Source organism: Bos taurus, chromosome 1 (genome assembly GCF_002263795.3).
Source record: "Bos taurus isolate L1 Dominette 01449 registration number 42190680 breed Hereford chromosome 1, ARS-UCD2.0, whole genome shotgun sequence".
Taxonomy (NCBI): Eukaryota; Metazoa; Chordata; class Mammalia; order Artiodactyla; family Bovidae; genus Bos; species Bos taurus.
The window spans coordinates 112,093,365-112,110,131 of record NC_037328.1 but is presented as its reverse complement, the minus strand read 5'-3'; the positions used below and the strand labels follow the sequence as shown (position 1 = coordinate 112,110,131).

Genomic DNA, 16,767 nt, shown 5'->3' with positions numbered 1-16,767 from the left:
GCCAGCATGAGGGTCCTGCCTTCCACCCTGCTTCTAACCCCAAGGTGAAGCTGGGCGAGCTGCAAATCCTGCCTCTGATCTTTGCATCTCCTGTGCCCTCTGCCTGGAATATTCCTCAGATATCAATATGGCTAACTTCACTTCCTTCAAGTCTTTGCCCATGTGTTACCTTCTCTGTGAGACCTTTCCTGGCCCTCACATCTAAACCTTCCATAGACCCTCTACTCATTTCTTCTCTCCCTTTCCCCCTTATTACTTATCACTGCTTACTACACGTGCTACTTATTTGCTTTGTTTCTTGTCTGTCTTCCCTCCTCCCACCAAGGTATAGACTCCACAGAGGCAAAGGCTGTTCTGTTTTGTTCATTGATATGTGCCCCAATGTCTACAGCACAATGGCTGCACCTCCATAAAAATCTGTCGAGTGTGCAAATGAATCCTGCATAAGCCCCAAGACAACTAGCATTTCAGTATCCCTGAATGCTAAGTTAAAAATCTTTATCTGTTGCAATAATTCAGATATAACTTATAAATCTAACCACATTCTGTTAACTCCAACTTGAGGTTAAGAACCTCCTCTAAGGTAATTATTGGTTTCATACCAACTATGCACAGTACATCCACTTTTGTAGAAATCTGATCACTCGGTTTAGATCAGGCAATTTACATTCAACACTCAGATAAGGCATCTGAGCCCTCTGCTGACAACTAAACTAGAAATTGACTGATTGCAGGATAATGCTTTGGCTTTCTAAATACAGTACTGCCTCTTCTCAGAGTAGCTCAAAAATAGAGAAAACAGATCTGAAAAGGATGAGTAAAAATCTTATCTATTTCTGCTAGAATGTTGGTTTCTGCATATATTTTCTCTCCTAAAGTCTAACAAAGAGACACCTGTAAAATGTTATAGGTAAGGTGCTCTTCACATTCACTTCGGCCCAAATCAAAGAATCCAAGTGAAAGGTCATGTCTATCTTTATGGACTCATGTTCTAAACTGTCTACCTATATGGATGCCTAGACATCAACCAAGAGATTATGAAGCTTGAGAGGAACCCAGATGGATAGTTTCACAAGTGAAGTAATTGATTTGCTTCCATAACACCTTAGCTAATTCTCTTTTGTAATTATAGATATTTAACTTAGAAAGTTAGAAGGCTCACTGACATTAGAAGAAATTTTATACTATTGGGTGGATTTAGAAACAAGAATAATGGGTTTCCTCAGAGCAATAAGTACTATTGTAATAGTAGCTAAATTTCCACCACTCTTTTTCACGAAAAACTACATTCCCTAAACACATAACTTGGCCAAGACTGTTCCTTCCTTGGGACTTCCCTGGTAGTCCAGTGGCTAAGACTCAGTGCTCCCAACACAGGAAGCTTGGGTTTGATCACTGGTCAGGGAACTAGATTCCACATGCCGCACCTAAGAGTTCACATTCCACAATGAAAATGGAAGATCCCAAGAGTCATAACAAAGACCCAGTGTAGTCAAATAAATAAATAAAAATAAACACTCTGTTTATTGCTTCCAAACTGTGGACTACTCTGAGGCTGGCAACCAAGAGAACAAGTGGAGACAAGAGGCAAAGAATACATTTGAATCAGTTCTAATGAGGTGGATGAAACTGGAGCCTATTATACAGAGTGAAGTAAGCCAGAAGGAAAAACACCAATACAGTATACTAACGCATATATATGGAATTTAGAAAGATGGTAACAATAACCCTGTGTACAAGACAGCAAAAGAGACACTGATGTATAGAACAGTCTTATGGACTCTGTGGGAGAGGGAAAGGGTGGGAAGATTTGGGAGAATGGCATTGAAACATGTAAAATATCATGTATGAAACGAGATGCCAGTCCAGGTTCGATGCACGATACTGGATGCTTGGGGCTAGAGCACTGGGACGACCCAGAGGGATGGTATGGGGAGGGAGGAGGGAGGAGGGTTCAGGATGGGGAACACATGTATATCTGTGGTGGATTCATTTTGATATTTGGCAAAACTAATACAATTATGTAAAGTTTAAAAATAAAAAAAAAATTCAGCATTGAAAAAAAAATAAAATGTTGGATTCTGTTTGCTAGAATTTTATTAAAGATTTTTACGTCTATGTTCAAAAAAAAAAAAAAGAGGCAAAGATACTGAAATTCAGAGACAAAAATCTAGTCTATAAAATAAAGCTTAGAAAAAGAACTAGATTACCTATAATCACAAGTAATTACCAAAATGGCAAGTAGCTATAAGAGCAAAAGCAAAGAAACTAAAATATTAACTGTATTTTCACTTATGTAAATCTATTTAGATTAATTTTCTGTAACCATAGCCTTATTCGTGGTATTTAATTGAGCTAATAAAAACTATTAAAAAGCAATAGATTAATACAGATGGTAATTTTTCCTTTTCATTTCAAGGCTGAATCTTGTCCATGTCATCCCTTCTAAAATGCATTAACACCAAGAAAGAACTATCTACTGAGACTTCAGTTGTCATTAAGCTCTTGCCCTCTTTGAAAATACCAGCTATCTTTAATACCTATAGGAAGCCACTGCCATTATTATTATCTCGAAGAAAGAAGACTGTTTTTAATGATGTAATAATTGAATTCAGGGCAATACTGTAAATTTGAAGATTTTGTGTAATATTTTCTTTTTTAGGAGGTAGGATAATAGTTCTGACATCTAGAGAAATACTACTTTTCTATAGAAATGAAATTGTAAACTCTACAACAAATTAACATGAGCAGGTGCTACTCTCAGATCATCACATGATCCTGGAAATCATGTGAGCTATAGAAGGTGGAGGTGGTCAAGAAGGGATGGGGGATAGGGAGATCTGTAAGCCTTACATTTCTTCCAGGTTTGCATTTCCACTGGGGTACCTGGCTAAATGGTGCTGCTCTGTTTAAAAACAGAGCTCCTTGTTCTAGGACAGAAGTCTGAAGCCACATGCAGGTGACAAACTGCTCTTTGCCATTTTGTCTAACATGTGGCAAATTAAAGTTTTAGCCAAGAGTCTCATTGTCTGGAAGAACTTGGAGATCTTCTGGTCCAAGCTGCATTGTCTCAGGGAGGGGACGAGCATTCTAGAGAAGCAGATCCTCTTGCAGCTGGGTTCTGTGAGCCAGCTTTGAATGGCAGCATGGTGGGGCTGCTAGCGGGAGGCAGGGAGACAATGCTAAAGCCAGTTTATTTCACCAAACAGTGACATTTCCAACTGCAATTTGAGTTTTGACCAAGTTGGAATAGAAGGGAATTGGTCCCTGGAGAGAGGGTCAAATGGATTAATCACTAAGACTCCTTCCAACTCTAAGACACAACGATCCTTGACTCAGTCACTCAGTAAACATTTGGGAGTCCTGTGTGCCAGCACACAACGTGATTTTCAATACATATTCTTTCTACACTACAGCCAGCATATTTGTGAATATTCCAGCACAGCAGCAGTTTTTATTATAGCACATGGAGGGTAAAAATTATGGCCAAGCCTGTAACTTACATAATGGAGCTTGAACTTGCACTCATCTTCAATTTCATCTGCGCTGTCTTCATCAGAAACTTCTCCTTCTTCAGCATCATCTCCAAGGTGGTAAGGCAGCTTCTTGCCCTGAAATGAAACACAACACCCAATTTAAAAATGAAAATTCAGGGACTTTCCTGGTGGTCCTGTGGTTCAGAAACTGCCTGCTATTCACAGGTTCAATTCCCGGTCTGGGAAGATCCCACATGCTTCAGGGCAGCTACCGAGCCCTCACACCTAGAGCCCGTGCTCTGCAACACCACAAGCCACCATGATAAGAAGCCCACAGACCGCAGTGAAGAGTAGTCCCCACTCACCACAACTAGAGAAAGCAACAAAGATCCAGTGTAGCCATAAATAAATTTTTAAAAAATGAAAATTCAGCAAGATAGGGGTATGAGGATTAGAGGTACAAAATACTATGTATAAAATAAGCTACAAGGACATACTGTACAGCACAGGGAAATAGTCATTATTTTATAGTAACTTTAAATTGAGTCTAATCTATAAAAATATTGAATCACTATGTTATACACTTGAAGCTAGTATAATATAAATTAACTGTACTTCAGTTAAAAAATAAAATACAAAACAAAAATGAAAATTCACAATAGCCAAAAAGTGGAAATAACCCAGTGTCTGCTAACAGATGAAAGGATAAACAAAATGTGGTACACATACATTGAAATATTACTCAGCTTTTAAAAAGTGAGGAAATTCTGACTCTTGCTACAACATGGAAGAACCCTGAGGATATTAGGCTAAAGGAATTAAGCCAGTCACAACAGAGTATTATATGATTCCACTTATATAAGGTACCCAGAGTAGCCAAATTCATAGAAACAAGAAGTAAAACAGTGGTCTCCAGGAGCTGGGAGGATGGGGAGCTGTTTAATGACTATGGAGTTTCAGTTTGCAAGGAAAGAGCTTTCTGTACAAGGCAATGTGAAAGTATTTAACACTACTGAACTGTATACTTAAGATGGTATAAAGATGGTTAAGATGGTAGGTAAGTCTTATGCTGTATTTTAACACAGTTAAAAATAATTTTTAAAAATTGAAAAATGAAAATAAAATGTGTTATTCCTTACTTCAGACTGACTTGAAGGCAGATTGCTTGAATTAGGGACAAAACAAAAGGGGAAGAGACTTTATTTATTTATTTTTTTTCAAATAAAAAAAAATTCTCCTGGGCAGGGGCACACCTTACGGCTGCCACTCCCCGGGACCCTCACCAGAGCCCGCCCGCCCGCACGCACTGGAGAGAAGAGACTTTAAAGAAAAGGCATTTTTCTTACTTCCAAAGAAAGCTGAGCACCAAAGAATTGATGCTTTTGAACTGTGGTGCTGGGAAAGACTCTTGAGAGTCCCTTGGACAGCAAGGAGATCAAACCAGTCAATCTTAAAGGAAATCAACCCTGAATATTCACTGGAAGGACTAATGCTGAAGTTCCAATACTGTGGCCACCTGACTCACTGGAGAGGACCCTGAAGCTGGGAAAGATTGAGGGCAGGAGGAGAAAGGCACTACAGAGGATGGGATGGTTGGATGGCATCATCAACTCAATGGACATGAGTTTGAGCAAACTCCGGGAGACAGTGAAGGGCAGGGAAGCCTGGGGTGCTGCAGTCCATGGGGTCACAAAGAGGTGGATGTGACAGCAACTGAAAAACAACAATTAGGGGTACTTACTATATTAACAAATGCAAGTCAGACCAGGCTTCTGTTTGAGAATAATGACTTGCCATAATAGGCATCATGTCCATCCCATGTCCTTAGAGCAGTTTGTTCTCCTGAGCAGATTCAAAGTGCCCTTCCCTCCTGCTGGTGATCCCCTCTGCACAGAGCAGGCCAGTTTTTATGACAGGACAGTGCAATGATATGCCTGCCCAGCTGGAGCATACCCCTCACAACTAACATACTTCAGGAATCAGGGGCTTTTGGAAAACAAGGGGGAATTCCTATGGCAAAAGGGTACATGCTCATTATGATCTCAGTGATGTATAAAAACTGAAGGAAAATCTCTGGCAAGAAATACGGTCCATTATTAAGAGTACAAATCTCTGGGTAACAGCACTATGGATGATAGCTATTTTCTCCTTTTCTACATTTCCAGATTTATATTCAGAAAAAGAAAAAGTAAATAACCAGAAGGCATGGCCCAGCGGCCTGATAAGAGCTGCTAGGGCAGCTAACCATCTGTATCGGTAAAGAATCACACTTGCAAGCAGAAAGGAAAATTAATAGGAAACTGAATCCCTCCCCAAATCTTGGGGATTTGGGGAGACAGAATCAAGCTCTGTGGCTAAGTGGCCAAGGTCACAGTGGTAGGCAGCCTCTAAAATACCCCCAGTGGCTCCTACGTCTTGGTTTTCATGCCCTTCTAGAATTCCTTTTCCTTGACTGTGGGCTGGACCTACTGCTCCTTCTAATGAATGGAAGACAGCAAAAGCAAAATGTCTAATAACTTTAGTTCTATGAGGGGATTCCTAAACACATAATGACGGGGGAAATTCTTTAAACATAGAAGGATGTGCAAATGCTTGGCAGCCAAAATTAATAATACATTTCTAAATATCTTCCCAAACAACTAACCAGGCTGTCTTTTCTAAACTCAGGTTCCAGGGACTTCTAGTATTTCTGCTTTTCACACCATGGCTGGCCCACCTTCATCACTCTGGATCTTTCCCTCATCCACTTCTCCTACCTTCACGGGGCCAACAGTATAGTCAGATTTTCAGAGAACTCCTCCCTCCCAGTTTTCCTGTACCTTCCCTGATACCCAAGCACTTGGTCTCGGGTGCTTCGCATAGTGATAAATTCAAAGCTGGTTAAATCATTTGTGTAATGAAAACAAAATCTATATTAAGAATCCAAACTCAGGGTTTGAATGAATACTTATTTTCTTCAAATTACAAAAGGATGTATATAGGCTTAAAAAGTTGGTATTTAATTTGCCTTCATACCACTATGTAATACCATTCTTGTTTGTAAGTGCTATTTGCGAAGTGAAAACTACATTCTTTCCCATAAGAATATATATAACATAGATATATGAGTATATATATACATTTTTACTATGATTCTAATTTAGAATAGCAAAATATTGTTTTCACTTCTTCCTGTATATCTTTAATAACAAGGTAGCTTGGAATTAAGGTATTGATGTCTACATATTACTTTAAGTGTTATTGATAGAAGGTCCCTATAAAACAAGTTTTATATCTCTTCATTTTAGAGAGTATTGTAAAATAGCTAAGATAATATGCCTAGCAGTACCAGAAAAAGGTACTCAATTAGGTGGTGACCAGACAGATTCAGGGATATATGAACCTCCTTCATTTATTCACCACCAATTAATTTCTTCAGTCAACTTTGTTTTGAGCACAATGACAAACACCAAGATGGAGCTGTACAGAAGACATTTAAAACCTAGTGACCTCAATTCCCTCTCTTGAAATACCATCTTAGTCAATGCTTTTTCAGCTGTTTTTAATTGGAGGATGATTGCCTTACAATGCTACGTTGGTTTGTGACACACCACAAAGGAAATCAGCCACAAGTATACATATGTCCCCTCCCTCATGAACCTCCCTCCCCCACCACCCCATCCCACTCTTCTAGGTCGTCACAGACCACAGGGTTGAGCTCTCTGTGTTATACATATGGTTTGTATAATGAGCTATCTATTTTACATATGGTAATGTAGATGTTTCAATGCAACTCTCTCAATTCATCCCCCCTACTTCCCTGGCTGTGCCCACAAGTCTGTTCTCTATGTCTGTTCTCTATGTCTGTGTATTCCAGCCCTGCAAATATGTTCATCAGTACCATTTTTCTAGATTCCACATATATGTATCAATATACAACATTTGTTTTTCTCTTTCTGACTCAACTTCACTCTGGATAATAGACTCTAAGTTCACCCACCTCACTAGAGCTAATTCAAATTTGTTTCTTTTTATGGCTGAGTAATATTCCATTGTATATATGTACCATCACGTCTTTATCTGTTGATGGGCATCCTGACTGGTGTGAGGTGATACCAAATAAGCAAGAGCAATTCTGGAGTGTTGCACATGGTTCTGATACCACAAGAAAGAAAGGAAAATGTAACCACCATGAGCAGTCGTGACGGGCAGGCCTGGCAGCAGCACTAAGACTTCAAAGTCCTTTCACTTAAATGCGGCAGTGGGTGCAGGGTAAGGAAAGTTGCCATCTCAGAGTATTCACAAGGCATCCTTGTTTTCACTCCTTTTACTATCTCATTAAAAGACAGGAGGGCCATATTTTCTGCTAGCTTTTTTAATGTTCCTGGTCCTTGAAAGATATGTTTTCCAGGCAGATAGGAAGAAAAGCAATAGAACAGAACATTATTTCTTAATGCCTCTCATGAACAGTGCTACTCACAAGGAAAATTATAGAATAAACTAAGGTATTCTTGCTGGGATAATCCCATGGACAGAGGAGCTTGGTGGGCTAGAGTCCAAAGGGTCGCAAAGAGCTGGACACGACTGAGCAACTGAGCACACATGCAAGGTAGAATTTTCTGAACTTAACAGGGGTTTGTTATAAACAAAAAAAGGACCTAAAAGTCCCCCTCTGACATACATACTATTTCATGCAGGAGTTGCACTCAAGAATTAGATTGATTTCTCCATAGTCTATGGAAATATTTCTAGAAACTGGAACCATAGCCATCTCTTAGCGTCTAGCAGCATGGCCCTAGGAGAGTGGTTAACAACTCTGTGATATCTCTACAGAAGTAAAATGCTTGGGCTAGATAAGGTTTCTTTCATCTGTAAGCCTGTGGAAAAATTACTAAGTTTGTTACTATTTTTGTTCAAAAGTAAACTTTCATTTACTTTTCAGGAGATACACACACACACACACACACACACACACACACACACACACAGCTGGCCCTCCATATCTAAGGGTCAACGGAATCCACAGATGCAAAGGTCCAACTCTACCAGACCATTCATATGAGGGACTTGAGCATCACAGATTTTGAAATAATCCCCTATGGATACTGAGAGACTACTGTGTATATCTGTGTGTATGTGTGTGCACATATATGTGTGTGTTTATGTGTGCATATATGTGTGTGTGTGTATTGTGCATGCATGCATGCTAAGTCACTTCAGCCATGTCCAACTCTGTGCAATCTTATGGACTGTAGCCTGCCTGGCTTCTCTGTCCAAGGGATTCTCCAGGCAAGTATATTGGTATGTTTTAAATATATGGGAAGGCATGTGTATATAGTTATAATAATGAATGACTTGTCCATCTCCAAAGTAGTAAGCAGTCATTCAAATACTGCCTTTGGGATCAGAGATGCTAAAGGATCTTAGCATCTAAGCAATGCTAAAGATTGCTCAGATGCTAAAGGAACTTAGGAAAATCAGTTCCCCTGTTGCTGCTTCAAATGGGAGTTTTCTGCCCCCACAGATCTACGAAGTCTCCTTAAAGTTTGGAGACGGTTACTACCAGCAAATTGACCACAGCTGTTTTGAAATACCCACAGCCCACATCACTGCCACTCTTTCCAATAAGTGTCTTAGGTCTTTTGGCTTTGATTCATCCTGGTGCCCATCAGCCTTCAGACAGTTGGTGCCCAACAACCCAAAGCCGAGTTATATAGAAGGGAACTCAGTGAGTTTATATCAAATATTTCTTAGGTTCCACTGTCCAAATGGACTCATTTGGTATTTATTGTTCTGACTGCTTGGCTAAAGACATGAAAACATTTACAAGATTATAAAGGTGACACTGAGCTTTCTAATCCAACTTTCTAGCCCAGTTTTCACCACAAGAGTTTACTTTAGCAAGATTTCAGGAACACTGACCTTAACATCATTTCTTGCATTATATAATTGGAGCTTTTATTCAAAATGCTTTCACACATACACATGCCCAACGACATCTCTTTGATGGATTCAGCCTATAATTCTCATTTAACTGATAGAAAAACAGGTTTTGACCAATTTCAAAGATGAATACAACTTTTCCATTTGCTGTCCTCTCTTAACACCCCAATTCTAGCCTCGCTATGAAATTACACTGTCTGACTTTCCTAGGCCTCCACTATGCTATTTGGTTTTTGTACACACCTTTTAAAGTAAAATATAACTCCATTTAAATATCAATATTCTACTGCTTTTCCTTAGGTTTTCAGTTTCAAAACAATACAACTATCCAAAATGTTTTTAGTCCAAATACACAAAATTAACTGGGATTAAGTGAATCATATCAGCAATCTGAAATCTCAAGAAAGCTGTCTTCCCGGCTATTCCTTGTATTAATAATATTCATTTCAGGTAGTAGGTTTCCTCTCTGAGAAGATCTGTTCATGAAATGTCATTCTATTTGCCTACTGCTCCTCCACGCACACACGAATCCTATGGGGCGTTATGTCTATGCCTGTGCTCCACTTTGAAGCCAGCTCTTCTCACTTACATAACCCAGGCTGATCAACCATGAAGACTTTTTTTGACAGACAGTTATTGGAGCTTGAAATGGGAGAAAAGGATCTGAAAGAAATGCTTCTGGATATGGACAGAAGGAGCCTCTCCTCTCGTGTAAGGCTTGTCTCCTGTACACAGGCTTCTCTCCAGCATGAACCACCACTGACTAAAACATTCAACATTTGGCTCACAGTATTGATGTTCTTGCTTCATAAAAACAGCCCCCAAAATACATGTTCAGTCAGTAATCAGCTTTTTCTAAAGGTATGACTATAAATAAATTGGAACAAGGTGCATGCACAAGTCTAGACAAATCTTCACTCTTGACTCTATTATTGACTTTATTATTCTCTTGATAAACCCATTTTTAGTCTTTGAGAGAGGAAGGGCTTAGTAGGTCATGAGTGCTTTTTATTTCATTTCTGAGGTACTTACCTTCACTAGGATTTTGCCTTTCAAACTTTGAGGGCTTGGAAGCTGCTTGGTCTCTCCTGTGTCTATAGATGACAGGTCGAGTTTGTCTTGGAATATTCCTTTCAGGTACTGAGCAATTTTCCTTTGCTGCTGGATACTGCAGTGATTCTCAATGGACAGGATGACTGGAAACCTGAGAAAACAGCAGCACATTGTAAAGGCATCGACCACAGCAACTCACAGGGACTTTTGAAAATCATTCCGTGTTCACTATGTTCTTACAAGCCTGGTGACAGTATTTGTTAAAGAGGTGATGATTAAAATGCTTCTAAAATGAAAACAATGAGAGACACATTTTTTAAAAAACTCCTCTGGCCAAATATACCTTACCAGGCATAATGGGTAAACTCAATACCAATCCACATGGGATGACTTAGTCTAATATTTTGCATCTCTCTCCCTCACACATATATATGCACACACATGGTACATACATTATGTCTCTTTTACAAGAAAAAATGAAAGAGAAAATTTTGAGAGATAAGAAACATACAGAAAGAAAACTCATAATGTAATTTTGTCTTATTCATTCAAATTCTAGAAACATCTAGGAGACCACTATCATTAAATGCATATATTTACTCTAAAAATATATATTTAGTACCCAGCTTGAAAATTACTATTGAGGATAAAATAACATAAAGGAATTTGTGTTTTATAGTGTCCTATATCAGGCATTTCAAAGTCATTTGTACAGAATTATATACTAGTCTTTACTTTCAGAAAGGAAAAAAAAGGCAGGCATTCTCCTCCGGCACTCAGGTTTCTGTGCAGAGATGTGGGGCCCCAGTGAAGTTATTATCACAGACAGCCTGAGGAACCAGGAATGATTATATGACCTTACTCCTCTTTTGATTTTGTTTTTTCCTTGGAAAAACAAACTCAGGCTTATTTTTTCCCCTAGTTTTCCATCATATATCTTCTGAAGTAATAGGCAATAGTTTTTTTCATAACATACAAACCAATATTTAAATTACCTAGTATGTCTATGTGGAGAAAAAGTTTTATTTCTGGGCTTATATGACAAGCACAAGCTCCACAATATAGGCTGTGACCTTCTGAAATTACATTCTATCCTCATTAGTAAATCTCATGCCAGAGGTAATATAAGAGATGAACCTTTGTGGCTGAGGTTGGTTTGATTACCTGACTATAATTTGTTTACTCTTGTGTCCTCACATGGGTTTCACCCAGTGTGTTAGAAAGAGAAAAAAACAATAAACTAGCAACCCTGAGTTGTCTGTGAAATCACATCAGGGAATTCTAGCAGTGAATTTTAAAATTATCAATCTGTTTACAAAAAGTCTGTGTCTATTAGTGTCTAATGATGCTTGGTGTATAAAGCACTGGTTCTCAACAGAGGTGGGGGTGGCTGTGTAGTACCCCTCCCAAAGGGACATTTGTCAATATCTGAAGACATATGTGGTGGTCACAATGTTGTGAGAGGGGACTGCTACTGGTGTTCAGGGAGTACAGTCACGAATGTACTCATTGTCCCACAATGCACAAGGCAGTTCCCATAACAAAGAATAATCTGGCCCAAAATGTCAGTAGTGCCAAGGCTTGAGAAACCCTGGTATAAAGATGCAACTAAAACTCAAGAAAAAGACTGAACTTTTAAAAGGGAACTCTCTTACACTGTTGGTGGGAATGCAAACTAGTACAGCCACTATGGAGAACAGTGTGGAGATTCCTTAAAAAACTGGAAATAGAACTGCCTTATGATCCAGCAATCCCACTGCTAGGCATACACACTGAGGAAACCAGAAGGGAAAGAGACACGTGTACCCCAGTGGTCATCGCAGCACTGTTTATAATAGCCAGGACATGGAAGCAACCTAGATGCCCATCAGCAGATGAATGGATAAGAAAGCTGTGGTACATATACACAATGGAGTATTACTCAGCCATTAAAAAGAATATATTTGAATCAGTTCTAATGAGGTGGATGAAACTGGAACCTATTATACAGAGTGAAGTAAGCCAGAAAGAAAAACACCAATACAGTATACTAATGCATATATATGGAATTTAGAAAGATGGTAACAATAACCCTGTGTACGAGACAGCAAAAGAGACACCGATGTATAGATCAGTCTTATGGACTCTGTGGGAGAGGGAGAGGGTGGGAAGATTTGGGAGAATGACATTGCAACATGTAAAATATCATGTATGAAACGAGTTGCCAGTCCAGGTTCGATGCACGATACTGGATGCTTGGGGCTGGTGCACTGGGACGATCCAGAGGGAGGGTATGGGGAGGGAGGAGGGAGGAGGGTTCAGGATGGGGAACACAGGTATACCTGTGGCGGATTCATTTCGATATTTGGCAAAACTAATACAATATTGTAAAGTTTAAAAATAAAATAAAATTAAAAATAAATAAATAAAAGGTGTTAACAACTTTATTGACTACTTTCATTTGAAGTCCTTTTTTCCTAAGTTTTCTTCCAAACTTGAAGTTAGCATGGTCGTCACCAGAGTACATAGATAGCAGGTCTTCTCAAGGCTCTATTTCAGGGGCAAATCCTTCAGCAACCTGGCTAAGTTGAGGAGCAATCAGGGTAAATTGATCCATCATAATTGAGTCCTCGAGATTCTTCCATGTAGAAGACACCAGAATCCAAACCTGCTATGCAGCAAGTGTCTCTTATCAGAACAGCATTTTAACTTCATATTTAATTAATGAGAAGACCAAACATTAGAAATTTTAAAGGCCACTACTTTCACTTTTCACTTTCATGCATTGGAGAAGGAAATGGCAACCCACTCCAGTGTTCTTGCCTGGAGAATCCCAGGGACGGGGGAGCCTGGTGGGCTGCCGTCTATGGAGTCGCACAGAGTCGGACACGACTGAAGTGACTTAGCAGCAGCAGCAGCAGCAAGGTCTATAAGACTAACTTTATGCAACTGTTAATTTTAACTTGCCTCTTTTTAATGCAGAAGTCATTTATTGAATATCTGGTATATTGCAGGCACTACAGAATGAATACAGGGGAGTTTCCCAGTGGCCTAGTGGTTAGGATTAGGATTCTGGGCTTTTACTGTGGTGCCCCAGGTTCCTTCCTTTCTCGTTCACTCCCTGGTCAGGGAACTGAGATCCCACAAGTCATAAACAGCACTCCCTCCCCCGCCAAAAAAGAAAAGTTTTTTGTTTTTTTTTTTAAAGAATAAGACATAGCCACATATTTTCAATGAGCTCATGATCCTAAAGACATAAAAGGAGGCAAGTCACCAACAATTGCAAGAAAGTGCTGTATGATATGGCAGAAATATGCTCAGAGTGCTAAGGACAGTGAAAAGGAGCATTTAAATAAATTGTGGCATGGGTAAGTTTGCCAAAGGGACAATGCCTAAGCAGTCTGCTAGGATGAGCAAGAATTAGGGGGGTGGAATAATGGGGATGACTATTAGATAGAGAGAAGGGCACAGGACAGGGGGTTGGTGCAGGGGTGGGGGGGAGGCTGTGAAGGCAAGGGGATGCCTAGGGACTTCGGAAACTGTCAGTGATGGCAGAAGCCGAAGTCCCTGTGTAGCAATGGTAGAAGGTGACAGGGAAGAGCAAGAAGAGGCCGGCACAGAAGGCATGACTCTGTACAACAGGGAGCCTTTGAAGGACTTTAAGAAGAATTACAACATCAGCTTATATTTTCAGAAAGAAAGATACTACTCCAGTGTGGAGGATGAACCAAAGAGAAGTGAAAATGAAGAGAAGGCAATGGAGTCAAAAGATGATTTAGCAAGTAGCACTGACGAGACTGGCTGAATCAAGAGTAACTCCCAATTCCTATAAAATCATTGGTAAGCAGTGCTACCTTCCTAACTAAGAGGAAGCTTGGCAGAATGAGAAGCTGAGTTCAGTTCGGGATGGAGACCCCGTGCTGGCAGGAGTTTTATCTTTGTTCAGTGCTGTGGCTCCTTACACCTATTACAGTATGCCTGGCTTACAGTAGGCACCATTAAATAGCTAAGTAAATGTCTGAATAAACAATGAAATTTGTTGGTTTTCAGGTACCTATGAGATACTCAGATGAATCTGTACTAAGAATTTTTCAATATATCTCTGAAACTTAGGAAGAACATTCTCGATATAAATTGGCAAATAACCAAGAAGTAGACCAAAGACACGCTGGGAAATGACGACTTTTTTCTTTGTTTGGTGACTACTCCACTTGGCATGTGGGATCTTAGTTCCCCAACCAGGGATCCAACCTGCATCCCCTGCATTGGAAGTGCTGAGTCTTAACCACTGGACCATCAGAGAAGTCCCGGAAATAGTGACTATTAAAGGAGTGAGAAAGTGGACTAGAAGACCATAGGCTAAAGAAAGAGAATGAGAAGCAATGGCAGCAATAGAGGAGAGAGTGTTTTAACAGAAGACCACCGCCGCCCCGCCCCCGCCCCGCCCCGCCCCGCCAAAAGCAAGTATTAAGGAGAAAATGTTCACCGTCATCCAATGCCAAGGAGGGGTCAAGTGACATACAGATTCCAGACACTGCAGTATGTATAGGAAATCCAACAAGTCTGGAAATCAAGACATTATTATTCTATTGTATTGGCATACAATACTGATGTATGGATGTGAGAGTTGGACTATAAAGAAAGCTGAGTGCTAGAGAATTGATGCTTCAACTCTGGTGTTGGAGAAGACTCTTGAAAGTCCCTTGGACTGTAAGGAGATCCAACCAGTCCGTCCTAAAGAAGATCAGTCCTGGGTGTTCATTGGAAGGACTGATATTGAAGCTGAAACTCCAATACTTTGGCCACCTGATGCGAAGAGCTGACTCATTTGAAAAGACCCTGATGCTTGGAAAGATTGAGGGCGGGAGGAGAAGGGGACGAGAGAGAATGAGCTGGTTGGATGGCATCACCAACTAAATGGACATGAGTTTGGGTAAACTCTGGGAGTTGGTGATGGACAGGGAGGCCTGGCGTGCTGGGGTTCATGGGGTCGCAAAGAGTCAGATACGACTGAGTAACTGAACTGAACAATACTGATAAGCTATTTATTGTGTACAGTAATCTGCATTTCTAAACTTTATGGACACTGTAAACCCTGGGTTTAGAAACTTTGAGGTCACTCTTTGGAAGAATAGGCTTCAAGGAGGCAGCATCTTGAGAGAGAATGGGGTAAGGAATGAAGAGAGCACAAGAAAGCATGGTTATGGGGCCCATACTATTTGTTCAGTGTTTTGTTGGGAAGGAGGGAGAGAACTGCGGCAGGAGAAAGGGAGATGTGGCCTCCAAGGAAGCATGTGGTTTGGTGGCCAAGTTACAGCAGTCAGCGTCCCGTGTGCCAGCTGAGCCTGATTCCCCGCTGTGCTTGACTTACTCGTTCTTCACAAAGGCATGCTTGTTGATGGTCTCCACAACATCTCTGAAGAGGATCTTTGAAGTGAGCGTGTAACCGTGGTGCACCACTGGCTCTCCGTCCGGGCCATCCCAACAGTCAACTGCCAGAAAAAGAACATCACATCAACAACTCAAAATTTCTGGTATTTCCCAATATTTCTGGAAATATCAGACACGTATTAAGTTTGTTGTTTGAGATTATACACTAGGATGATCATGACAAAGATGTCAGACCAAAATGAGTGTTCTGGCATATTTATCAGGATAAGGAATTAAAGATTATAAATGATTTACTGTGAATGCTTATAGTTAACAAGGAGGTCATACAATCAGCTTAGCATTTACCAAGAACTCTCATTAGAATTGATCTAAATCCAAGAGACTCAGAGAATGGACTTATGGTTGCCGGGGTAGCGGGGAGGAGTATGGGGAGAAGGGATGGTTAGGGAGTTTGGGATGGACATATACACACTGCTATATTTAAAATGGATAACCCATAAGGACCTACTGTATAGCACAGGGCACTCTGGTCAACATTATGTGGCAGACTGGTTGGGAGCGGAGTTTAGGGAAGAATGGATATATGGGTATGTATAGCTGGACCCCTTCGCTGTTAACCTGAAACTATCATAACATTGTTAATCAGCTATATTCTCGTACAAAAAAGTTTTTCAAAAAAAAAGAAATTGATCTAAATCCAACTGAGTATGCTTGAGGATAGTGATATTTCTTATCAGATTATTTCTCTAATTTTACTTCTTTCACTTTACTGTTCTTTTATGAAGTCTCAATGACCCTCTCAAATCAAAACCAGTCCTTTTCATTATTGTTCACTTAAACTCATTATGTTTTCATTAGATTTATTTCCATTTTATTAATTCTACAGTAGTTGTAAAACAGCATTGACTTCTGAAGTTCAAATCTTTAGGCCCTGCTAAGAGTTATG

At 40.0% G+C, this 16,767-nt stretch overlaps 1 protein-coding gene across 1 annotated transcript in view; it reads right to left on the bottom strand.

The window, feature by feature from the left end:
- PLCH1 (phospholipase C eta 1) overlaps positions 1–16,767 on the bottom strand; it is a 254,591-nt gene that overhangs the window by 58,820 nt on the left and 179,004 nt on the right. The window contains exons 9-11 of the mRNA XM_059888850.1: positions 15,802–15,922; positions 10,431–10,602; positions 3,504–3,611 (exon numbers count right to left, since the gene is read on the bottom strand). Of these exons, the coding sequence (XP_059744833.1) occupies positions 3,504–3,611; positions 10,431–10,602; positions 15,802–15,922 (401 nt within the window). The remainder of the gene's footprint in view (positions 1–3,503; positions 3,612–10,430; positions 10,603–15,801; positions 15,923–16,767) is intronic.